Here is a 23097-nt window from a genome sequence, read left to right as displayed (position 1 = left end):
GTTTGAAATCCACGCTAAGTGAATTGATTTTTCGCTCCCGATCGGATCAGTCCGGAAGTTGGTTCTTCCATTCCGAGCCTCGATCTCCTTGCATGGGCCGCATGTGATCTATCGAGTCTGTCGGCCACAGGGAGGAGAGGGAATACGGTAGGCAGGTAACCTTGATGCTGAACACGAAGGACGAACATCTCGCACAAAGCTTCTTCACTTCTGGTGCTTCTCGAAGACATATTGACTCACGGAGCTGTCTCAAGAACAAACCTATTGAGGTGCTACCGACGTCATTTGTGATCGCTGTTTAGTGGACGAGGTCCTTGCCAGCTCTCAACAATATTGAACAAATTGAACAAATTGAACAAATTGAACAAATTGAACAAACAATCAAGCATAGTCCACCTTGCGACAGGCTAAAATCTAGCCAAGACAAGTTTGATCCACCGACCATTCCGATTGACCGCAACGGGCTGAACATGTCAATCAGAGTCCCCATTATTATTATTTCTTGCCATGCCGGAGACCTCCGTCATTGACTTCGGGAAAGCATAACTAGCTGCTTGAGCACAACAATTATGTCACGCGCGGGAAAACAAAAAAAAAAAACAAACAATCCGAACTGACTCCTCCACCCTCAACAATCTGCACGCGATAAGCTGTTTCCAAGGCACCAAACTCGGCCTTATCCGACTACTATCTCGCTTCTGGCTGTCTTGCAGCGATCGTCGATCGCAGAGGCCTAAGAACTCTCCCGCCGCAGACACTAGGACGGAGTAATTAGACTAGGTGCTCAGCACACACAAACGCACGTCAGCCTTGAGTAGACTAAGCTTGACCGCAAGATCGCACGTCCTCACGGGAGGTCAAGTGGGTGGTCAGCTTCCTGTAGTCGTATCCCCTCCGCTCCATTCGTCTTCCATGCTTCAAACCATCGCTCTTCGCTTAATCCACAACAAAACCCCGTAACTACAGTACTACACCGACACCGTCTCGAACAGGAGTCTCATGATAAAGAAGCTGCCCGACGATGTAATCTATTCCATACACGCCTCAACCCACAGGAATCGTCTCATGTCTCTCATTGACCACGGGAATACGGATTAGCTAACGGAGCCGAGCACGGAGTATACTTCCTGTCCAAGTCGAAAAGAGGCTCTGCTATAGAACTTCCCTCCAATCGTTCTCTCGCGCGCCCGGTGTAGAGATATGCAACCCGATAATCAATTGTTCCAGATAAATTCATGCTACTGATTCTCACTAAATGGAGACAGGCGCTCCGCGTTCGAAGTTCCTCGCCTCAACTCAGCACGGAGTAGAACCTACTTTCATCGACACGCATACATAGCACGTAAGACTTATGTAGATAATAGCCCGTAAGAAGTCAGAAACTCTTCCGCTGTGGGTCGCCAGAGTTTTTTTTCCTCTAACTCTGCCATCTATTTTCTTCGAGGTTATTTTCCTGTTTTTCTATGGGTAGGCTTGCAGTAAAGCAAAGGACGGAGAAGAGAAGACAGCTTCCTCCGTTCATCCTTGTTTCCGCCCCAGCTATGAGTATATAGACGGGTTGTATATGTGCACATCACCTTCCCTCAAACTCTGGACGGAAGTCAAACACAATCACCGCTAGACCGTCAGATCCGATCCTCGGGATTTACCAGGTAGTGTTCTTCTCTAGAGCCAAGAATCAACCCAATCCTCCATTCTCTTGCATACCACGGAGTTACGTATGTAGTGATGTAGTAACCAAAATTCTCCCGATTTTCTTCCCGAGCGGAACGAGCCGATTCTGGCTGGCACGGCCGGTCCACAATTACGGAGTTTTTCTCGACTCTCTCGCTCCGTAGAGTCGAATCAACATCATCAACCTGAACCTATCTACAGGCTACGAGCTGGGGCTGGGGCTGGGGCTGGGGCTGGGCACCTCCCCTCTCCTCCACTTCTGCGTCCTGATTTGATTGCTCCTTCTTTTCTTCTAGTTGGGTCTTCAGGTTCCCCTACTACGTTAGCAGTCTTGACGGTGGTCTAGGCTCAAGGGGGTAATTATGTACGAGCACTAAGTATAATTCTTGAGTTGTATGTGCTCTGTACGTCGAGTCGGCTTACCGGGTGCGTGGGTTCCGGATGTATAGCTGTGTATCGGGAAATGGGATTCTTCGATGAAGCCTGGATGCCTTTGCTTGAGAGGGGTGGACAATACTGAGTATGTCCATTTGATTGAGTGCTTTCACCTTGCTTTCAAAGTGGAAGTCGCCGCTCATTATACAATCGCAATTTACACGTTTGATTTATATGTTCTCCTGAACGCTAACAATGCTCGGTATAGCTAGGTAGGTATCAATACAGGATCAGATTGAAGCAGTCGCGCCCGCGCTGCGAGCTCACCATCCCCAAGCCCGTACGTACGTAGGGCAGGGGAGTGAAACAGAATGGCAAATGCATCGAAGCAGTCAATAATGACAAGTATTAAGTGAGCCAAGGGGTAGTGGGTGGTAAGGCCGACAAGGAACGACACTACCGACACACAAGATAACGATTAGGTCCGCCGTCCGCAAGCAGCAGCGACAGAAATCTTTCTATCTACAAATATTCTCTCTCCCCACCATTCCGTATCTACATACCCGGTCGCGGGAAGATGGGGACCGTATCTAATTGCTCCAATCCACCCATTGTGCCTTGCTGGCCACCAACATGCCACCCCTGGCCGGTTTGTTGGTTCACAAAGGCACTTTGGCGGAATGGATTGGTGCTTCCCGTGGGGTTTGGCCGGAGAGGTGCCGCCGCGGGAGGCTGTAGCCCCTGCGATTGCTGGGGTGGTACGGAGGAGCTGCGGGCGAAAGGGTTGGTTCCCGTGCGCTGCGCTTGAAGCGGCGCTGCCTGTTGCACCTGAGCCTGTGGTTGCGCCTGTGCCGGTGCGAACGCCTCAAGACCACCGGTGTTGAATTGCGGGCTCGCTGTCGAAAGCCGCCGCGCGAACGGGTTGGTATTCTGGCGGTCAAGTGGGGCGGCCAATCCGGTCGGCGTGCTCATCAACATCGACTGTCTGAACGGGTTGGTGGATTGGGGCTGCAGGAGGTGTGGTTGAGCCCCCGGCGCCAGTTGCTGTTGCGGCTGCGGCTGCTGCTGCTGCGGCGGGAATGCAGTAACATCGTTTTGCGGGATCGGAGCTAGGTTAGGTTGGTAACCATAGTTTTGGGGCTGCGCTGAGTAGCCACCAAAGCCGGCCCCAGTGTGGTCGGGCTGGAGAGGCTGTGGAACTTGTGGTTGGTTGAATTGCTGAGTCTGCGAAGTGAATTGAGGCCCAAATGGCGATGACTGTTGGCCAAAACCCGTCGGTTGTGGTTGTTGCTGCATCTGCTGCTGTGGAAAGCCGGTCTGCTGTGCATAGAATGGCTGCTGCTGTGGTTGAAAGCCTGCTTGTTGGAACTGCATGGCCTGCGGCGGCTGCTGGAACTGTTGCTGTTGGTACGCGTTTTGCTGTGCCATCGGCTGTTGGTTTTGCTCGATCGAGTCAAAGAAGTCGATCAAATCTACCGGGTTCGATTTCGCTTGAGCTTGCGGATTGGGCTGTGTCTGTGGCCGAGCCGAAGGAGAGGCTGCGTGGTTAACGGCGTGGTCACCGGTGGCATTTTTGGGCACAGAGGATGGTGCCCCAACACTCTTGCCCTGTTTACGAGCAAGGTACTCGCGGCGGCGGAGATTGAAATCGGGGTCGTTCAAATCGTCCTCAAGAAGCCGAGTCAGATCAGTAGAAGCATGCTTCAGCTTAGGGATTTCCAGACGCGTCGCGGATTGGAAATGCCGAGCTACGCCGAGAAACTTGACCACTTCTTCCGTCTGCTGGGTAAATGTTTTATAGATCTCCAGCGCACGTTCACTGTCGGGACGTGACATCTCAAAGTAGTGTTCTAATCGCAGGTCATGTAAGGATTGTGCGATCCAGATGACAGTAAGAGACACTTACCCAGGACATTTATCGTTCCCTCGTTCATGACCGAGTAAAGGGTCAACAGATCCAACGTGAGCAGACGAAACGCGGTCAATGATATCTCGTTCTCAACATCGTCCGTTAGAAGCTGAAGCCTGGTCAGTCGTGATTTCACGATTGCGACAAAGGTTATGGGTAACACACGTCACATCTGAGCAACGCTCGGATCTGTCTTTGAACAATCTCGGTTTCTCTCAGAAGGCCTTTCTCAACCGTCAGGCGCTTCATCCGGCCCTGGCCGCTTCGCACGTAGTCGGTCTTGGTGGACTCGAAGGCCTTTGCGCGCGCCAGGAGATACTCGGAATATCTCCGGATGTTATGGCCCTGCGACTGGACTACACCCAAGCCTAAAATTTAGCGACCCTCATATCCCTCTCTCTCTTGCACTGAAAGCTGCTCACCTTCCGAAAATCCACTGATTGCCAACTTTTGGGGGTTCTCTGCCATGTACTGCAACGTGGCGTCCAATTGACCCTCCCTGATCATGAGGTGGATCACAATCAGAGCCTTGAAGACGATTGTCCATGTTGAGTCGCGGAGACGGAGCTGCAAGGTCCGGAAAATCTCTGCCACACCTGCTTCGCCTGTATGCGTCGCGACCAGGATATGTTCGATGTACTTGGATTTGGGGGCGGCGAGCTGTCGAAGAGCACGGCCATTAGCATCTGCGCAGATCGCCTCAGGGCAGCCATCATCGTCCCTTGACTAACCTTGACCTTGGTAGCCCCCTTCACCGACTTCTCAAAGTTATGGGACATGTTGAAGAATGGGAGTTGAGCGGTGCGATGGCAGTGGAGCGGAGATAAGAATCAGGGGCGGCACCGTGGCTTCGCTGTCGAAATATTGGGGAGAGGGTAGCAAGGACTGAAGTGGTTGGAGGTAGTTATATCAAGTGTCTATAAGAGTCGAGTGCCAATTGATCTATCCACGCCAATGCTAAGAATAATCATGATCACTCAAGTAGCCATACTGTGGAACCTTTATTGAGGATGATGCCTAACGCGGTCTGTCGATGACGAAGTGGGGACGGAAAGGAATCCCAGATGGCAATCGGTACGATCGGGTTGAAGCGAAAACCCTATCGGACTCAAGCCCGGAGAGACAGCGGGGGGTTGTGGAATGACTGGAGAGAAAGAATGCAGACAAGCGGGGGGAGAAGAGGGGAGAAGAGGGGAGGAAAGGAAGAATCCCGGGCTGAAAGTGGAAGAGGGAGCTTTGAGGCCCGTCGGGGATGATGACCGGGCGTTGCGGTGGAGTGGAGCTGCGCTTGGTCGCCTTAGGCTGAGAACTGCCTAGTGCGGGTTCGGCCGGTTCGATCATGGATGTCTTTGACAAAGCCTTTGGTAATTTATGCTTGCTGCACGTCACAGCTGCTGCAGCCCTTCGAGAAGGTTTGACAGCTTCCTTATATGAACTACAATAATATCAAGTACTGAATTCTTACCCACAATATACTTCTTGTATTCTCAGAGCGGCTTTCAGCCTCTGCCCGCTGAATTGGTCAAAAGTGATAGGTCATTACTCTGCTCGGGTACCGTGACATTTATATAGTTCATTGTCCGTTCTATAATGAAAGAGCACGATGCAGCAAATGAAAGCCTACCTACACTGAAATGCTCCTTCTTTCGTAGATGAAGTAGCCTTCTCTTTTCTTTTTGGTGTTTCATGCCCTGCTCTCAGGGCTAGTAACACAAAGTGAGTTTTGAGTAAAACATGGTCACACTCAGCACTCGCCTAGGGAGGCCAAAGGTATTCCTGAAGCGACATTTACTCAGTCTGCTCCACAAATCTAGATTGCTCTATCTGTCGAGGACCTTGCAGTGAGCCTGGCCTCTCATTTGAAGGTGTTGCTTCTATCTCCTTTCGTCTCATACTCCTTGCCCCCCCAGTCCCCAACCTTACCCACTCATTGCTCACATTGTACTATCCCTGACCTCAATTGGCTCAGATGGCCTTATCAGGAGGACTGAACTTTACAGCAATGGAGCCTCTGATTAGCTGGGATTCGGAGAAAAGAAAATTTCTCTGTTGTTTGTATCGATTCTGGGATCGGGATATCAACGCTTACAAGGCAGTATTCGACGCCGTCTATCGAGACGATTTGAGAAACGCAGGCTTTAGAGATGGTACTCCCAAAGAAAGACTTCGCGGCCAATGGCACCACTTGAAGTCAAAAGTGCTCCCGGACTGGGTTGACGTCCATCTGTCTCCCTTTGATAAAGATGGACGGTGGGCGCCCTTCATTGCGACCATCCGCAGGACTTTGAGATCCTTAGATATACGCCTCAGGGAGAATACGGTGGATCCCATCGATGCTGCTACTTACGAACGTGCAATGCACACACTCAGTCGCAGGACCTCGGTGAGTCTAAGCCTCTTTGCATGCATGCAATTGGCACTGATATGTGATTCTAGAGTCAGACCCAGGCACAGGACGACACAGACATGGCGGTTGATACTGAGGGAGTGGATGAAGTCATTGACGAGTATATCACCCACGAGATCGAGGAGGAACCGGCCGATGTCTCTGTGCATGAGGACAGGACCCTTTGCAAATTCGGCAACAAAGAGTGTTTCTGGTGTGTACAGGAGCACGTCATGGAGGTAACTCTGATTTGCAAGACACATGATTCAGGAGAAGTCTGACGAAAGAGGCGTTTAGATCACAAATAAACGAGGAAATACAAGACTGAGAGAAGACGGCATACCGCCAGTACTGTATCGGTGGTCGAATGTCGACTCGCAGGGCATCAACACGAAGAATCTCTTGGTTGCGGGTCTCTTCGATGATTGGGACAGGTACTTCTCACCGAACACAATACGACCAGAGAAGTTCGTGGAGTATTTCCGGAAGCATGTTCATGGAGAGGAGGTTCTGTCCCCATTCATCTCGACGTTCATGTCAATGCTCTCACCCGTGCACCGTGCCATACGGAACAAAGAAGGTGCTCTCATTTCCGTGATTGATACCAAGGGGCTTGACTTTGTGTACTCAGCCAGGGATCTGTTCAGGACACACAAAGTCCGGGTAGGAAAGAGCTTTTACAACGGCGCCGGGGAGTTTTTGATTTGGGGGAAAGTCCCCTCCTCTAACATAATTTGTTTCTTTAAAGTCAGCACATTGGAACAGATTGCAGACGAGCACAAAGATATTGCTGAACTCCTTCGGCTCGACACCATTGCGTCGTATAAGTGTAATCGACATGCGTTGAAAGCTGCGCTTTCACAGCGAGAGCATTATTCCGATCACACATCTGGCAACATCATTGGAAAGCTTCTGTCTCTACTTCAAGTTCGATATGAGTATAGTGATGAAATCGGACGAGGCATGTTCTATTCCTGGCGTCTTCGGTATTTCTGGCATCTTCGGAAATCCGACAATCCCGGGGAAGCATTTTACGAGGGTATACGTACAGGATATGGTCTTTCGCCTGAGACCCCAATGACTGCAGATGAACACCAGCATCGGGAGGTCTGTGTTATCTCAGACGATGAAGATGACGACGACGACGACGACGACGAATCAGTCACTGAGGCCGGACTCAGTGAGGACGAAGACAATGAGCGAAGCCCGGCTTCTGTAGACGATTTCAGCTATGTCGTCGTCCGGCGTGGCTCCCATGGGTCTCACAATCATGAACAGACCGAGGCCAATGGCGAAATGGTGCACGTTGAAACCCAGTGTAGTAGCTACCCTTCTTCTCCACCTAGCTATGGGGACCAGAACGAGACTCGTCCTTCTCATGGCTCATTCGATCAAGACGACCGACACAGTACTACTGACGATGACTCTTATGTGCTGTGCAATTCCGACATTCTCCGATCGCATACATCTCGCATCGATGACGAGGAAGAGACCGAGGAAGAAGACGACGACGATGAAGCAATTGTCAAATGGCCAAGACGAAACCGCCGCTCGTACCCAGCCATCGAGACTTGGGACGCATATACCGGTCGGTGGATCGCCCAGCAGGATGAACTCTCGCGTCAGGGGAAAGAGCTCCCACCAAGAGATGTGTCTGGTGCGCGGAGATTGTTTGAAAGTTCCGATGCGGGAAGTTGCGTCTCGCTTGTGTCTGAGGAGTCGGATCTGGTTGCTACAGATTCCGTTATCGCGGCCATGTGCGACAACATGGAGGTAGACACAGAACCAAGCGTGGTGAGAAACAGAGGTACGGAAAACATTGACTGGCAATACCAGTTTTCTCTGGACAGAGCGCGCCAGAGGATGATCCTGGGTTGATGCTACTCGATGGCCTATCTCCGTGTACTCTCGTTATGCTTGTGTGGACTTCGACTTATCTCCGGGCAATGAGATGAAGGGGAAGATGATTGGGAAGAAAAACTGATTCGTCTACGAAATGTTTGCAATTGGGGGCGGATGATGTGCGTGTGCTCGAGGTACTAGGTATGAGTGGGAAGTGCCTATTTGAGAAATCTTTGCCTCAATGTTAAGGTGGTGGACGAGAATTTGAACAAATGTAACACAAGGAGCTGTTGTTTGGCAGTACTTATGCTAAAGCACACTTTTGAGATGACCGTTGATCGTAGACAATCCACCCTAACTCCGTTTCTCGTCCAGAAAAATTTGTAGGTAGAATTCGAAGAATGCGCCTCACAATTCAATGCTCAATCCGTGTAGTATTCAAAGTGGAACCTAGGGACAGGCCCGAGCCGTGCCCAAGCGTGTTGCACGGTGGACTGCCATTAAGGAGAATCAAAAGAATTTTTTCATTGGATATTCTTTCTCAAGGGTACCTGGGACATGAAATCGTGAAACAATCCCAACCCGTTTAACTAATCCATTGTATATCCAGTCACGCCGCAGCCCTAGGTTATTTTCCTCTCGAAAACACTTCCTCATCGACACGCTTAGAACTTGCTGAAAGCCTTGACGGCCTTACCGGTGCGGGGAAGGACACGGAGGACGTTGAAGCGAACCTGTAGGTCAACATGTTAGATGGTGCGCGGAAGGAATTGGGCCTGGGTCCTCTCAGGAGCATTGTAATGGCTTTGTGGCATTCCATCGGTTGATCAAGGACAAAGCCATACTACCCCTGACAGATCCCAGGAAAGATATTGGCGGAATCGAGGCAACGTACAGTCTTGGAAAGGGGACGGCACTGGCCGACGGTAACCCAGTCACCCTCCTCAACACGGAAAGCGGGAGAAACGTGGGCAGCAAGGTTCTTGTGGCGCTTCTCGTAACGGTTGTACTTGGGGACGTAGTGGAGGTATTCACGGCGGATGACAATGGTGCGGTGCATCTTGGTGGAGACGACACGGCCGGTCAGGATACGACCACGGATGGAGACCAGACCGGTGAAGGGGCACTTCTTGTCTGTTCTTGATGTTAGCGACCGGTTGCTCTCTCCCTTCTTTCCTGCAGTGTCTGGAGATGTTTTCCCGAGCCCTTGAAGATGAGAATGTCCAGATCTTTAAAAGATTTCGTCAAGCGCTCCATTGTCGACGGCCCACGATATCAAATCCTTCCGCAATTTGCAAATCAAGAATCCTCTCTCTTGCGCCGAACCATCGTGTCGTGACCAAAGTCGTATGTATTGCGCTTCCGATTGTCAAATCCCTGGTGGCAAGGCTCATCTTCAAGGACCCTGAAAATTTCTCCGTGCTTTGCCGCAAAAAAATCGAAATCTGATCACTCCGCAGAGATTTGGTGTAGGTCGTGCATACCGATGTAGGTGCCCTCAATGGCGGTCTTGGGGGTACGGAAACCCAGACCGACATCCTTGTACCATCTGCGGCCGGAGGCAACCTTCTTGCTCTTCGCAATGGTCTTGGGGTTGACGAAGATGTGAGGCTGCTTCTGGAACGCACGTTCCGACTGGACGGTCAACTCGGTGGCCATTTTTGCGATATGTTCAGTCCGACGAGGAAGCGAAGTCGAGCTGGGTTGTCGCGAAGGGGGGGGGTGTCGGGGCGTGCGGTGGTCGACGTCGATGATGGAGAAGATTTATTCAAGATGGCGGATATTCGCCGTGTGAGTGTGCGATGGGGGCGCTAGTCCTCTTTGAGACTCGGCTAGGGCTTTCCGTTTTTGGTTTGTTTACATCCGCTCGATCACATGAGCGGCCTGGCCGGGAGACGCGCCCGCCGGAGATTAAGAGGAAAGCGGTGGACTTGGCCGGGTTTGTTGTTTGTTGCTTTCAATTAGTTAGCTAACTGCCTTGCCCGCCGCAACTTAACCAGCGACAACCATCGATCGTTGTTGCGCCATTCAACAAACTATGATCTTGCATTTCTGATATCAACAGGATCTGCATACGACAAATACCTGAACTTACATCTCCCCCCCCCAGTCTATGTCCGCTCCAGCGTGAACCCATGGCGTCCAGAAGTGACTCCGCGGGGTCTCTCCGCCCGCGAGCCCGTCGCTCTCTTGCTCATATCCCGCGGTCGAGACTGACCTCCACCCTCGACCAAGAAAATGCGACGACGGATATCAGCTCCTCTCAACCGCTTGATGGACGCCCCAAACCTATGGCTAGAGACAAAAAGTCTCGTAGCAAAAGCTTAGGCCCTGGTGGTCTAGATGCGCTTCAGGACTCCAACGGTAATCGCCGCAAGGTACTTGGTGTCCCCCTATCCCTCATCCACCACGTGTATCTTGCTTACAAAGTAACTGTTTGTTGTCGCGTAGTCCACAGCAGCCTTTCCCTTGAAGTCCATTCTCAAGCCAACTGTTCCCGTCTCGCCCGTGCGCACTATTCCTACATTTGAAGAAACACGCAAACGGACGCCGGCCCGTGGATCGCAGCCGAGTGTCAGCAATGAACCCAATACCCAGAGCGACGAAGGCCTCCTAATCGACCTTGATACTCCCGCGCCCGCTTCGAATAATTCCGAAGACCGATCCAACCCTTTCGACAGCTTCAACGCTGCATCCATTCGGGATGAGATGGCCGCCGCAAGGGAAAAGGAAGAAAAGGAGCAGCGGGAGCGGGAGCGGAAGATGATCCTTGAGAAGAGGGAGGCACGTCGGAAGTCCATGGGTTTGTCACCTTGATTTCTGCGCGATCTATATGTCGCTGACCCAACATCACAGCAAATCGCCGTGTCTCATTCGCCCCCGAAGCCACATTACATACTTGGAACGTGGTAGAAATACCCGACGACTCGACTTCATCATCTGCTGCGAACTCGACACGGCGCGCTTCATCAATAGCCGGAGCTGGAAACCAGACCCCTGCTCCCCAAGCCGAACAAGCCGAACAAGCCGAACAAGCCGAACAAGCCGAACAAGCCGAACCGCGATCCTCTCCCGACCCATACGCAGAGTCAGATGCCGGCTTCTCGCCCGTGCAGTATCCAGACCTGCAGCAACTCCAAAGCCAGTCAACCAACGGAAGCTACGATGAAATGGGGTCCTCGCAGGAGATGTTTTCAAGCCCCTTCAGCGGAAGTTCAGCCGACGGGACTGAAGATCTTGGACTACAGAGAGAGGACGACGACGATGACGACAATTCATCGACTTCTGGATTCGACGGAGAAAGCACCGCAATGAGCTTGGATGACATGTCAGTTCACTCTCCAGCCTCAGTTCATTCTGATGGTTCCGATGCCACCACTGGCAGTGCTCGCTTGAACGAAGCTTTGCGGCAAGCGGCTCGGGAAGCTGGAACTCGTGACTTTGAGGACGATGATGGAGACATGTCTATGGAAATCGCAGATCAGGAGATTACAGGTGCTTTCCAGCCTTGGATCAAGAAGGGCCAACGTGAGAGTTTCGATTGGGCAGATATCAGCGCTCGGTATGATCAAGAGAATGATCCGCCTTCTGAACCCATGCTCGATGCTCCTCCGACTGCAGATGACGAGGATGATGCTATGGATGAGGATCTTAGTATGGAGGTCACCAATGCAATTGGCCGAATTCTCCCCAACCAAGCGAGTCGACGCAGGAGTGAAGCGCGCCGCAAATCTCTTAGCGAGGAGACTAACTATGAAGAACAGACCATGGAATTCACTAATGTCGTGGGAGGTATTGCACAGCCTGTTTCTCCTGCGAAGTCCATAGGGGCGGAAAGTAGAAACGGAGATGAAGAGATGACTATGGAATTCACATCCGTTGTCGGAGGCCTTTTGAACAGTCTTGGCGTCGCCAACAATGCAGATGAGAACGACTATGATGCTCAACAAGAAGCCTTCGCTTCAGGTGAAAACGACCGTGTCTTGTCTGAATGGGAGAATGGGAATGACATGGATGATGGTATGGATATGGAGATTACTGGAGCTATCGGTGGCATTATCCCTGGTACTCAGGAGATCATTGCAGCCGAAGATGACGACCAAACCGCAGGCATGGATATGACTGCTGCTGTTGGACAGATTCTAGAACCAGAGCCAGAACAAGAACAAGAACCACCGGAACCGGATGAAGACCGAGTGACCCCGGAACCCAAGCCGGCTCAACTGGGTAGTTCGCCATTTCAAGAGACCGTACGGCAGTCTCCTAATAAGTCACCCGCTAAGTCGCCAACCAAGTCACCTTCCAAGTCACCTTCCAAGTCGCCTTCCAAGTCGCCGGCCAAATCACCAGCGAAGTCGCCAGCCAAGTCGCAAGTCGAATCTTCTTCCAAATCACCCGTCTCGTTTCATGTTGCAGCTGTGGCATCAGAAAGTGGAAGCCCTAGCTTGGCAAGTGTACGGGCCCGACGAACGAGGCAAAGCTTGACCCATCCGGCGCCCACTACACCCACTCCACAAACCCCACAGGTAACTCCACCGAAGGATATGGTCTCTCCTCCCAGTCCATCCACGCCGACAGGCAATGCACCCTCGAACACACACACAACGACCCCTTCCAGAGATGCAGGTACAGAAAATGCATCACCACAGAAGCTGTCCCAACCAGAAGTACAAGAATCCGCAAGTAATACATCCCCCAGGCGCAAGAGTCTGTTTGGGGAGAGCGTCAATGGACAATCGGCTCCTCTTTTTGTCTTGCAACCCCATGGGAAGAGGCGGTCCTCTGGTCTCGGTATCGACAAAGAGGGGCTTGGATCGCCTCGAGTCGCTGCTATTCTGGATAAGCGTCGGTCCATAGGTGAAGAAGCACCTGAGTTTGTTCCACAGGAGCAGTCAAAGCAGGGTGTGCGCTTCGAAGATCCCGTGAAGCTTCAGGAGGAGGTAGATCGTGAACGCGAAGAGGAGGTGAACAGAGAAGATGGCTTCATCTCGCCTCCAAAACTGAACGACAGGGATCCCACCGCAAGCTTGAAGGATATGATTTCGAGCTTGACACCCAAGAAGAATAAGCTTCGTGGTAGAAAGAGCTTGCATGTCGGGGCCGCTCTTGGCCTGCTGGGTAAAAGACCAGTCGAGTTGGATTTGGACGACGACGCGGATTCTGATCACACGCCAAAGCGCCTACGAGGCCGCCAGACTAGCAGCCCAGTGAAGAAGTTCAAGCTCCCAGCTCATTCGACCAACAGTGACACTTTTGGACGTGGATTCCAGTCTCCTCTTAAGACCATCAGTGCACAATCTCCTCTCAAATCCGTGTCAACGCCAACACAGACCTCTAAGACTATCAGTGCTACCACGAGTCCTGTCAAAGATAGCTCAGACACAGCATCTAACACAGAATCAACTGAAGTGCAAGATGCGCCTGTAGAAGATGCTGGCCCGGAGGTCGAGCCTATACAGTTGCAGGAATTCCTCAACATGACCAACATCCACTTCATGGAACTCACAACCACGAAAAGAAGGCATACTACTGCCCCAGACAGCGCTCGGAAACGAAATCTTCGACTTTCTAGCGAGAACGAGGCTAGAAGTCCCGCGAGCTTCGAAGAGTGCGTAGCTGCTGGCTTCTGCACCGTGCCTATGCTTGAGCTGTTTCAGCATGTAAGTCCTTCTCATGCTCAGTATTTGTGCACTACTGACGTGTTCCTAGTCTTGTCGAGAGTTGAAGTCGTATATAAATGAAGGCAGACAGGTGATCCGGTCTATTGAGACCGAGACTCTTGCCGATAATCCGCCACTGTTCCGCGAATATATGACCGCTCCACCGGACATTCGCTTGCTGATGGACAATCAATTCAGAAATGTCAAGACTCATGCTCGCCTACTCAGTAAGGCTACATGGTATGAGTGGCGCATGAAACTGCTGGAGGGACTTCGGGATGGCCTCAACCGTCACGTGCAAGAAATGAAAGCAGACGATGAACTCCTTGCTAAGCATGAGACCCTTCTGAGCGATACAGTGCCCGCTCTCATGGAGAAACACTCTTCTCTTGAGGCGGAGGCCACGACACTGCAGCAACTAGCAGACGAGCTTGAGAACTGTGACCAAGATGAGCTGCGTAGCGCGCGGGAAAAGCTTGCGGGCGTCGAGGACGAGATCGCGCAGAAAAAGAAGCTCCTACAGGAGATGCAGGCCGAACTCGAGGATAAGACTAACATCGTCGAAACCGGCACCGAGGTCAAGGCCGAGTACATGGCTCAGATCCAGGAAGCCGAACGAGTCAAGGCGCAATGTCGCGGCTGGAGCGCGCAAGAAATCAGCGAACTAAAAGATTCAGTCCGCAGCATCGAGCGTCAAACCGGCTGGAGCATCGTATCTGCCACCGCATCGGACGGTTCCACCCCGGCCGGCCCAGCAGTGACCATGTCCTACCGACACCAGCTGCAACTCACCTTCCACCCTGCGTGCTTCCTCATCAACAACAGTATCTCCACCACTCCCAACGACCAGGCCACCAACGCACCTGTCACGCTCAAATACGCCCCCACTACCACCATCACGACGAAACCCACCCATACCACCACCCCACACCTATCCGCCATCATCCTCCTGGTCCTGAAATCCCTCCAAACACACCTCACCTCCATCCCGCAATCCCGCACCGCTCCCAAACACCTCCTCCACTTCATCGCCCAAGCATGGGACCTGACCCTCCAGCTCGAAGAAGAAGCCCGCCTCCTCGAATTCTGCGGCGTTACCAAGCTCAAACTCCTCGAGGGCAACGACTCCGCCAGCGCCAAAAACTGTTCAACTCCTTCCCTCCGTGCGCGCTGCACCCTCCTCGGTCCCGCAACGCCCCCTTCAACCTCCTCTTTGGCAAGCTGCCGTATCGACGTCGACTTCGCCGTCCGCACTCGCATCATCCCTCCTCCACAGGACGGTGCGGGCACGGGGGCACTCGGGCAGCTGGACCTCCAGACCGACGTCCTCGCCAGCAAGGTGTACGGATTCACTGCGCAAAGCAAGGGCATATCCGAGACGGAGATGCGCAGTATCCTGAGCAAAGGTCTGTCCGGGTCCGGGACCTCGGCCGAGGGCAAGATGCAGCTCGGTCGTGGAGTCTGGAGGACGGCGGTGCGCAAATTGACCGGCACGGTGTTTTGAGCTTCAGACATCATGTACTATGATTCTGAATCCGGTTGGAAGTCAGAAGAAATCGGGAGTGTTGCTGTGTTTCAGTTGATTGAAGGTCGTAGGCGACGGCGAGACTGGGGGTTTGTTGATTCTACGTTTCGGGGTTGCTTCTAAACTTTCACTTTCGACAAGTTCTGATTCCCTTCATGTTGATCATTTTCGAAGGGGTCCGTGGGGGAGGGAGTTCTACATAGGTGTTTGGATTGGGGCGCTGTGGCTTGTTAGGAATTGCCGGGTGTAGTGGTGTGGTTTGATATATCTTTAATCCTCTTGTCACTGAGAATGATCAGTGCGGTAAATAGCATATCCAACGATAAGAATCCGTTATTGCTTATCTACACTATCCAGGTACATGCGACAGTCCGGGGTATGGTGTGTACTGTACTTATGCAGATTTTTCAATTTCCATGCATTAGAACCATGCATTAGATGGTGACAGTATGAATACAAGAATAGGATGAGAAGAGTACTGGAGATTCGTGAATTCGTCATGTCTGTTTAACATGTGAGAAGCATTAGGAGGGTATGTTATGTTGGTAGGCAAAGGACAGCTGGATCGGCCTGCCGGCTGCGTGTGCACACGTGACAACATACCAGCCCGCCCCCGATCTACATCGGAAATGGATAAGGCCCGGAGAACGGACCGTTCATCCACATTGCACTCGCCTGCATGGCTTGTGCTGCTGCTGCTGCTGCTGCTGCCGCCGCTGCGTCGTCAGGCACGGGGTCCTGACCCTGAGACCCGCCACTCGGCGGTGGTGGCACCATGTTGGGCGCGTACGGTAGTAGGCCCAAGCCCATGGGCATCGGACCCGTTGCCTGCTGCTGCCCCCCTAGGTTCGGAGTGCCGAACTGGGACGGCGGCGGCGCGTCCATGTTCACGTTGTTGCCGGGATTGACCATCGGTTGCGATTGTGATACGTCCGGAATGGGATAATTCAGGTCGAAGCCGAAGATGCCGTTCAGAGCCTGGGGCGACAGCTCCCAGTCGGCTGTCAGGGGGATTTGCCACAGGCCTGGCTGGTCGAAGTGGAAATTGTCACTGTTGACGGAGACGGGAAAGAAGCCGGCGTCGAAGCTGCTTATATCGAAGGGTTGCGGCTGTTGCTGGGAGGACGCGTCACTGGGTTGTAGGGGAACCGGCGTGGCAGATTGACTGAGAGACTGTGCTTGTGGCCGTTGGGAATATGTTGTGGTAAGAGGAGGGGGAGAGGTGGTGTGAGTTTCCGGGTTGGGGCCGGGACTGAAACTGTCGGGGACAACATAACCGGATGAATTGATCTGAGGTAGACCTTCAATGTTGGGAGGAATGTTGTGTGTATTCTTATGAGCGGCAGATGAGGTAGGAGAGGTTGGGGTAGACGTGGGGGGACTGGTCCGTGATTGAGAAGTAAGGCCAGTTTGTCGATGGCGAGAATGAACAGTCTGACCTGAGACGGTTTGTGACGCTGCAGGGTTCTCATCCTTGTTTGTCTGGGGTGAATTGCTTTCCATGTCACCGGGTTTCAAGACTTTCGCGTCTCGTTCGAGAAGATTGCGTGCGAGTCGCTCGAAATTGGCACTCATCTTAGTCATAAATCGAGCATAGTGGCCGGGTCCATCGCCTGGAACGAGCGTCGCGAAGAAGGTCGCGGCCATGGTAAGAGATTGAAGGTCTTCTTTGGCTTTAGGATGTTGAGGATTCTTCAGGATATTGACGAAGATGTTCATTACTGCAAGGAACACGTAGTACAGAAGAGACCTAAGGGACATTAGCATTTATGGAAGACCTCATCTCGGGCATGCCTTACCAGATCCATGCAATGTCGCCCCATGGCAGGTTGTTGACTAATTTCAAAGTATCCCGTGCAGCCTGTACACAGATCTCTGAAGAGACAGTGGCTTCGCTAAGAATTAAGCCGTAGTCATCCATAGGATGTCCTCGTGCAATGTGATCCATTGACCCGAAATGAAGTAAGACCGGGAGCCGATGAATCATGAGCATAGTATTATAGTAAACAAATTGCAGGCCGGCGGAGGCGAATCCAAGTAAGAAGTCCTGACCTGTTCCTCTTTTCTTCAGGCGACATTCGAACGGATTAGCGTTCTTCCATTCTTCGAGTTCCGAGTGTAGCTCTCGAATATCCTGAAAGATGACTGCAGGAGACTTGTGCTCCAGCGCCTTCGTAGAGTAGAGTTTGCTGTACATGCGACTTTTTATCACTGTGATCTTACAAAGCTGGCGGAAGAAAGAATTATGTGACGACGTCACGAATGCATCTTCTGTGTTATCTGCCGGAAAGTCCACGTCGAAGTCCTCATGATTCTGGATGGGACTGCTTCCTGCGCGTATACATGTGCTAGAAAGAGAGCGCATGTCAGAAGATTCCTTAGTCTATTTTGTGAGATGACGATAAGGGGGTGACGCACCTTTGGTCAAGTATATAGGCAACCCAGAACACTCTGCGTCTTTGCTCCTGCTCAGTGGGGGAAAGATGTGCCCTCGCAATATTGCGGTGTAGTCCCATGCGGTGACAAGCTTGCACGGCTGCCGTAAGAATCGGCAAGGAGGACTGGGTTCCGGAATTCCCTCGGAGAAAAAGAGCCATGCCCAAAAGAGCTTGTATGCTAAGGAGGTCGGTTCTCCTCAACGACAGCTCTACAAAGACTGACATGGCGTTCTTGTAGTAGAGCCAAGCTCTCTCCCTGTCCTTCTCGGATTTCTGACAGTTGGAGAACCGATATTCATAGGCCAGAGATAGCAAGATATTAATACTAGCCCATCGAGCGGCATCATCACAGGTCTGCTGCGTGTACTGCCACTCAACCAGGCGCATAAATGTCGCTTCATGATACAGCGGGAACAACCGATTGACAGTGCGAAAGTAATCGCGCAACAACGCAAATACCTCTGCTCGAGGAGGCAGCGGTTTGAACACCTCCGAGGTGAAGATGTCATGAAAGACGTCTGGCCGCCAATAGTCCCAAGGACTATCTCGAGTTGAGTCAGAAAATATGACATTCACAAGCTTTGTTTCACCGGTCTTTCTCTTGATCCATTCAAGACCTTCTCGTGAGAGAATAGACATTGAAGACGACCGTCCTTGAAGAGAAGTCAGTCGAGGTTTTGGAGAGAAACGCCGCAAATGGAAGACCACTTCATACCATAGTACCTATATTCTTCTCTGTTGTCCAAGACGAAAAGAGGGGCATGGGGCTGGCCGGACTTGGGAGGTGCACGATTTCCAACCTGGGGAGATTCTGGTGCAGCTTGTGACTTTCCCTTGTCATTCGACGACCGAGGCTGTGCATCTGCCAGATCGCTTGAAGCATCTAAAGTGGACGGTCCGGAATTGCGTCTACTGACGCCAGCACGAGGACTAAAGTAGGGAGAAATGAGATCGTCATCGGAGTCCATATCACGATCATGATCATCTCCCTCTTCGCTGAGATATTCATCCTCAAGTGACAGCTCTTCAGCGAATAAACCAGCGGCCCGGAGCAGAGACTCTGTCCTCTTGACTCGTTCTTCTAGTGATTTCACATAATGTGTCCTAGCCAATTCTTAGTCTGGCTTTGAAGATCGTCGGAGTGATCGGAAGACTTACCTTTTCAATGACTCTCTTTTTTCTTTTCTTGTAGTGAACTTGCAGGGTATGTTGCGACGCATACATTGCATGCAAGCATTGTTAGACCCTTCGACTTCGCATTTGATCTTCCTCTTGTAGCATGTTTCACATGCCTGCATTGAACGTTTACTCACGTGTTCTGTTATAGTGCGGAAGTAAGAGGAGAGATGCTTACCAGTGGATTCCGCCTCCGGCTGTCCTGGTCCTGCCCGCCGTTGGAGCCTGTATTTCTTGAAAGGGGAGGACTAGTTTGGACGCGCCAGGAGGACGAGTGATCAGTATTTAGCTCCAGGCTCTGCATGGTTTGTGTCTAGACAGAGCAATCGGCTACTATCACCATAGGATCAAACGGGCCCATACTCAAATGGCCTGGTGGATCACCTATTAGGCTGACGATAACGGAACGTGATCATGTGCAATAAAGCACCGGAGTAAGCATCGCTCGTCCAATAGCAACGAGCAGAAACAAGCCGAAGAAGAAGAATGAAAATAAAAAAAAAACTAGAGACGGATAGACAACAGCAGCCCAGCCCTATCAGGCAAAATATACAGGAGAAAAGAGGTTGAGTGAAGGGCAAACGAGTGATGAGAACGCTACGCGGGCGGGATCGAGCCTTAGGCTCTTAGCTACCCGGCTTCCGTTTAGTGCAGGAGGATCGGGTTGAGATGTGGGATGCTTATTTACCCAGTTGAACTGTGTTGCAGCGGCACGAGGACAATTTCGTTATGGCCAAAGACAGTCCAGACAAGGAGATCTGCACCAGCGACAGACAGTAGACACCGAAAGAAGGTGATTCAAGGTGTTGACTCAAATTTTTCATTAATCTGGTCGTGACAGTTGGGAGGTCCCTTTTTGGCAGGGATTATTAATGGCGTCCGTCCCATGCTGGAGGAGATTGTCGAGGCTCGCTCGGCAAGTCGGCGCCTCCAAATTCCGTCCCGGACGGCAACTGCAGTTCTTCTTTCCGTCGGACGTGCGAGAATACCCTCACAGCGGTGCAAAAACCCCTCAGACCATACCCCTGTTCAAGCCCCTGGAATCGTAGTATGCTGGCTATTTTGCAAGTCTGAGGTTGTTCCGCTGCTTCGTTGCTTCGTTGCTTCGTTGCTTCGTTGCTTCGTTGCTTAACAAAATCCCCTTCAGTCTTATTTCCCGGCGGACAGAATCTCTTCTTGTCTAATCCTGCTTTGTGTGCAAAAAAGTCGATGTGACTTGGTCGACTGTTGTTCACCACCCTGCAGATTGCGGAGTGCCCATGCTGGCTGCAATTCAAAGTGACAACTTCCAAGCGGTCTTGTGCTGATCTCTGGGTGGCTTCGTGGCAAGTCAAGTCGTTGAATAGATGCAGATAAGCTTCTCGCGGGACTTGTTTGATAGAACTTCCAGAAAACAAATATAATCTGCTAGTACTTGATCATCCAGCCTTCCCCGCATTCTGGAACCGGTACGTTTGCCCCGCGGTGAGTGTCGACGCTCGGTCGCCGGTCTAGGACACGGAAGTACGTCAGCATTCTTGCGCATCGACTGGCTTGGGAATGGTCTAGAGCAATCGACTCACTGCATGATACGACCAAACAGGCCGGTGGCCGGTGTGAACTCCGCGATCGCAGGCCTCAGAATGCTGCATGCTATGAGGGCAAGGGGCGGAGTGAGTATAGAGTCGTGATTGTAGTCGGGGCCGTGGTTGTGGAATAAGCTTCCACCCTGTCAGTTGCAGCGGAAGTGCTAAGTCTTCCTCTTAGTTCTAAGCACCTGCTGCTTTGCAATGTGGATATGAGAGACGATGCCAAGGTGATATAGGCTGTAGCGCTTTGCGCTTTCCCAAGCCGAGACGAGGACAATGTGGCAGAGAGAACATACAGCTGAGCCTGTAAGCCTTAGCGGGAGCAGCGATGCCCGCCACGAATGACGTGCTCATTTGGGAAGTCGCTCCTCGTTGGAGCTGGAGCTCACCGAAGCAGTCCGAACATATGAGCTACAATTCCGACGTGCATTTAGGGCGCCGTAGAATGATCATTGGATAGGTACGTGGGATGTAGTACGTTGGCTCTCTTCTTATTACGTATAATGGTTTCCAACGCTCTTGTTCCAAGTGGCCACCCACCACTTTCCAACGAACGGGGAAATTATACGCGAAATCTACTAGGGAATCGGCGTTTCCCGTAGATGGCGAATGTGGACAGAAGGTCATCGAATGCACACTGCTGGGGTATCGGAGAATAGAGTAGACTACAATGAACTACGAGGAAGTCTATGTACGTAGCGCGAAGCTGTCACTCGGCCGTCGGGGAAAAGAAGGTATAAGGTCTGGGTCAACAGTGGACATGTATGGGCCGCTCCGGACGGGAGTCAGGTCTCCGCGGAGTCAAATCTTGAACACGGAGGCGCAGTGGGGATGGAGCGAGAGAAAGAGTAGTCGATCAGGGACTACATCGAGGTCACTCTCTGGACGAAGGCGTCGTCGCTCTATATCCGCATCCCTCGCACGACGCACAGCCGATGCAATCGGATTGAGATAGCGCAGCAAGCCACGATCTTGTATCGAAGCACACGACGTTGCAGAATTTGCTTATTGGCATCTGGCAAGTAGACAGCAGGATTGGACTGAGTCAGCTCACCTTTCGATCTGTGCGATTCAAGTACGGGAGACAGAAGTCTCATACTTCAACAAGCCTCGGGGAAACTACGGCAGCAAATCTGAGATGTGGACCGCGGGGGAAGACAACAGTGCCTGGTTCGTCCGGCGGGCAGAAGCCCTGTGAGGATGAAAAGTGGAAGATGGGAGTGTGGAAAGTGAACAGCCACCAAGATATGCTCAAAGAGGGAGAAAGACCAGCGCCAAGAAATGGAAAGCACCAAATCTCATTCAAAGATACCAACGGCGTCGTCCGCATCAGGTGGCAAAGGCCAGTGAGTGGATACGGATTTTTCCGCCGTGGGAAATGAAAGAGAGGCATTCCCAGAGCTACTGTGAGTCCGTGTAGCTGGAGCTGCGAGCTTAGCAGTAGTGAGCACACGGCGCTCAAAATTCTTGCAGCAGTGGTGGAGTCCGGGCTGTCCTGAATCGTGAAATCGGACTGGAGATAAATTGGGCCAGGTTCGACCAGTGGGAACTGTCTAAGCCAAAATGATGTAAGTTCCGAGAGTCTGGAAGTTCCGAAAGCCTCCCCTGAATGAAGCGGGAAGCAGTTTGGTTGTGAGAAGACTGGATGAACTCAGAAGTTGGAAGTTGATATCCACCGCGGAACAATCGATCATCATTCATGTTCTGTCTCCTGGAAACCCGACCGGTAGGAAGTGCAAGTGCGAGTGCGAGTACGCGTTGCCTTTTGGTTTCTAGATTGTTAGTCCAAAACGGTGATGACGAATGTGCACTGGTGCACTGGTGCACTGGTGCAGTGACAGGAACTGAATGATGAGTGGGAGGGAGGAGGAGAATTGGGTCCCTCAGCGGGTCGTCTCCCCTTTCCAGTTTGTACTGTTGTTACCAGTCTACTCGTACTTATTGATTTGCGCTGTGTTGACGTCCGCCCGCTCCTCGGCTCCTGCCCATTCAGATCTCGTCCTTCCTCACGGTCTACCTTCTAGGTACAGTACACTTACCCACTTCCCCAGAACTTCTTGTTCCTCTTTAACCCTTCTAAGTTCTACCCTTCTGGGATTTCTCGTTTTTCTCAACTGGACCACAATCTCATGACATAGATATCAATATTTATATCATCCCCATTTCCCTGTCCTCTTTCCTTCCTCTCCGTAACTTCTTTACTCCCTCCCACTCTGTTCTGCCGCCGAGCGGTGAAGCTGAATGAAGTGACCCGAGGTTGGCAAATTGACCAACCACAGAGTGCGATCACGACATTTCTCCATTCTATCAGATCATCCGCTAGCCTTGGCCGGGCCATGAGACGATCAACCATCACTGCCCGTATTCGCTGCTTGTGTGCTTATTCCCTTTCCCCCCTCCCCCCCCCGACATGATGTTCTCTTTTCTCACCTTTTTGTTTGGATGATACATACTCCAATTTCCTATTGCTGCTGGTCCTTTTACTACCACCCTACTGTTGTGTGATCCTGCACCTCCTGCTACCAACCTAACGCCTCCCACCCA

General features: G+C 51.8%; 6 protein-coding genes across 6 annotated transcripts; 3 read left to right on the top strand and 3 right to left on the bottom strand.

The window, feature by feature from the left end:
• Positions 1-2293: 2293 nt before the first annotated feature.
• On the bottom strand, positions 2294-5159 carry BO66DRAFT_466889 (ENTH domain protein). The gene is made up of 5 exons (XM_025652519.1): positions 4690-5159; positions 4381-4618; positions 4124-4314; positions 3956-4067; positions 2294-3899 (listed from the first exon to the last, which is right to left on the bottom strand). The coding sequence occupies exons 1-5, from the start codon at positions 4735-4737 to the stop codon at positions 2605-2607; spliced, it is 1884 nt and encodes a 627-aa protein (XP_025508951.1). The 5' UTR covers positions 4738-5159; the 3' UTR covers positions 2294-2604.
• Positions 5160-5927: 768 nt separating this feature from the next.
• On the top strand, positions 5928-7400 carry BO66DRAFT_288499 (uncharacterized protein; the record flags this gene model as incomplete). Its single annotated transcript, XM_025643154.1, has 3 exons — positions 5928-6278; positions 6443-6574; positions 6642-7400. Coding segments are annotated over 3 exons (1242 nt in total), but the record flags the coding sequence as incomplete, so codon positions are not given.
• A 21-nt stretch (positions 7401-7421) lies between these two features.
• Positions 7422-8222, top strand: BO66DRAFT_396786 (uncharacterized protein; the record flags this gene model as incomplete). The annotated part of the gene is made up of 1 exon (XM_025648563.1): positions 7422-8222. The coding sequence occupies one exon, from the start codon at positions 7422-7424 to the stop codon at positions 8220-8222; it is 801 nt and encodes a 266-aa protein (XP_025508949.1).
• A 223-nt stretch (positions 8223-8445) lies between these two features.
• On the bottom strand, positions 8446-9901 carry BO66DRAFT_387062 (40S ribosomal protein uS17). The gene is made up of 3 exons (XM_025646215.1): positions 9671-9901; positions 9082-9320; positions 8446-8920 (listed from the first exon to the last, which is right to left on the bottom strand). Exons 1-3 carry the CDS (start codon positions 9843-9845, stop codon positions 8852-8854), a joined length of 483 nt encoding a protein of 160 aa, XP_025508948.1. The 5' UTR covers positions 9846-9901; the 3' UTR covers positions 8446-8851.
• Positions 9902-10189: 288 nt separating this feature from the next.
• BO66DRAFT_416473 (kinetochore-microtubule binding complex subunit SPC105) lies at positions 10190-15642 on the top strand. Its single transcript, XM_025649602.1, has 4 exons — positions 10190-10564; positions 10638-10989; positions 11043-13846; positions 13896-15642. The coding sequence occupies exons 1-4, from the start codon at positions 10322-10324 to the stop codon at positions 15348-15350; spliced, it is 4854 nt and encodes a 1617-aa protein (XP_025508947.1). The 5' UTR covers positions 10190-10321; the 3' UTR covers positions 15351-15642.
• A 59-nt stretch (positions 15643-15701) lies between these two features.
• Positions 15702-19763, bottom strand: BO66DRAFT_387060 (transcription factor domain-containing protein). Its single transcript, XM_025646214.1, has 6 exons — positions 19164-19763; positions 18968-19101; positions 18525-18913; positions 17790-18462; positions 17171-17719; positions 15702-17121 (listed from the first exon to the last, which is right to left on the bottom strand). The coding sequence occupies exons 1-6, from the start codon at positions 19287-19289 to the stop codon at positions 15990-15992; spliced, it is 3003 nt and encodes a 1000-aa protein (XP_025508946.1). The 5' UTR covers positions 19290-19763; the 3' UTR covers positions 15702-15989.
• Between the last annotated feature and the right edge of the window lie 3334 nt (positions 19764-23097).

Source organism: Aspergillus aculeatinus (genome assembly GCF_003184765.1).
Source record: "Aspergillus aculeatinus CBS 121060 unplaced genomic scaffold BO66scaffold_1, whole genome shotgun sequence".
Lineage (NCBI taxonomy): Eukaryota > Fungi > Ascomycota > Eurotiomycetes > Eurotiales > Aspergillaceae > Aspergillus > Aspergillus aculeatinus.
Note: the sequence above shows the minus strand (reverse complement) of the source record. Positions and strands in the feature narration are given on the sequence as shown.

Coding starts and splice junctions, on each gene's coding strand:
- BO66DRAFT_466889 (XM_025652519.1), bottom strand. CDS start 4,737: ATGTCCCATAACTTTGAGAAGTCGGTGAAGGGGGCTACCAAGGTCAAG. Junction 4,619..4,689: donor AGGGGGCTACCAAGGTCAAG/GTTAGTCAAGGG, acceptor GCTCTTCGACAG/CTCGCCGCCCCCAAATCCAA. Junction 4,068..4,123: donor GAGCGTTGCTCAGATGTGAC/GTGTGTTACCCA, acceptor ACCAGGCTTCAG/CTTCTAACGGACGATGTTGA.
- BO66DRAFT_387062 (XM_025646215.1), bottom strand. CDS start 9,845: ATGGCCACCGAGTTGACCGTCCAGTCGGAACGTGCGTTCCAGAAGCAG. Junction 9,321..9,670: donor CATTGAGGGCACCTACATCG/GTATGCACGACC, acceptor CATCAAGAACAG/ACAAGAAGTGCCCCTTCACC. Junction 8,921..9,081: donor GCCGTCCCCTTTCCAAGACT/GTACGTTGCCTC, acceptor GTTGACCTACAG/GTTCGCTTCAACGTCCTCCG.
- BO66DRAFT_416473 (XM_025649602.1), top strand. CDS start 10,322: ATGGCGTCCAGAAGTGACTCCGCGGGGTCTCTCCGCCCGCGAGCCCGT. Junction 10,990..11,042: donor GGCACGTCGGAAGTCCATGG/GTTTGTCACCTT, acceptor CCAACATCACAG/CAAATCGCCGTGTCTCATTC. Junction 13,847..13,895: donor TGCTTGAGCTGTTTCAGCAT/GTAAGTCCTTCT, acceptor ACGTGTTCCTAG/TCTTGTCGAGAGTTGAAGTC.
- BO66DRAFT_387060 (XM_025646214.1), bottom strand. CDS start 19,289: ATGCAGAGCCTGGAGCTAAATACTGATCACTCGTCCTCCTGGCGCGTC. Junction 19,102..19,163: donor GCCGGAGGCGGAATCCACTG/GTAAGCATCTCT, acceptor CGTTCAATGCAG/GCATGTGAAACATGCTACAA. Junction 17,122..17,170: donor GGCGACATTGCATGGATCTG/GTAAGGCATGCC, acceptor AATGTCCCTTAG/GTCTCTTCTGTACTACGTGT.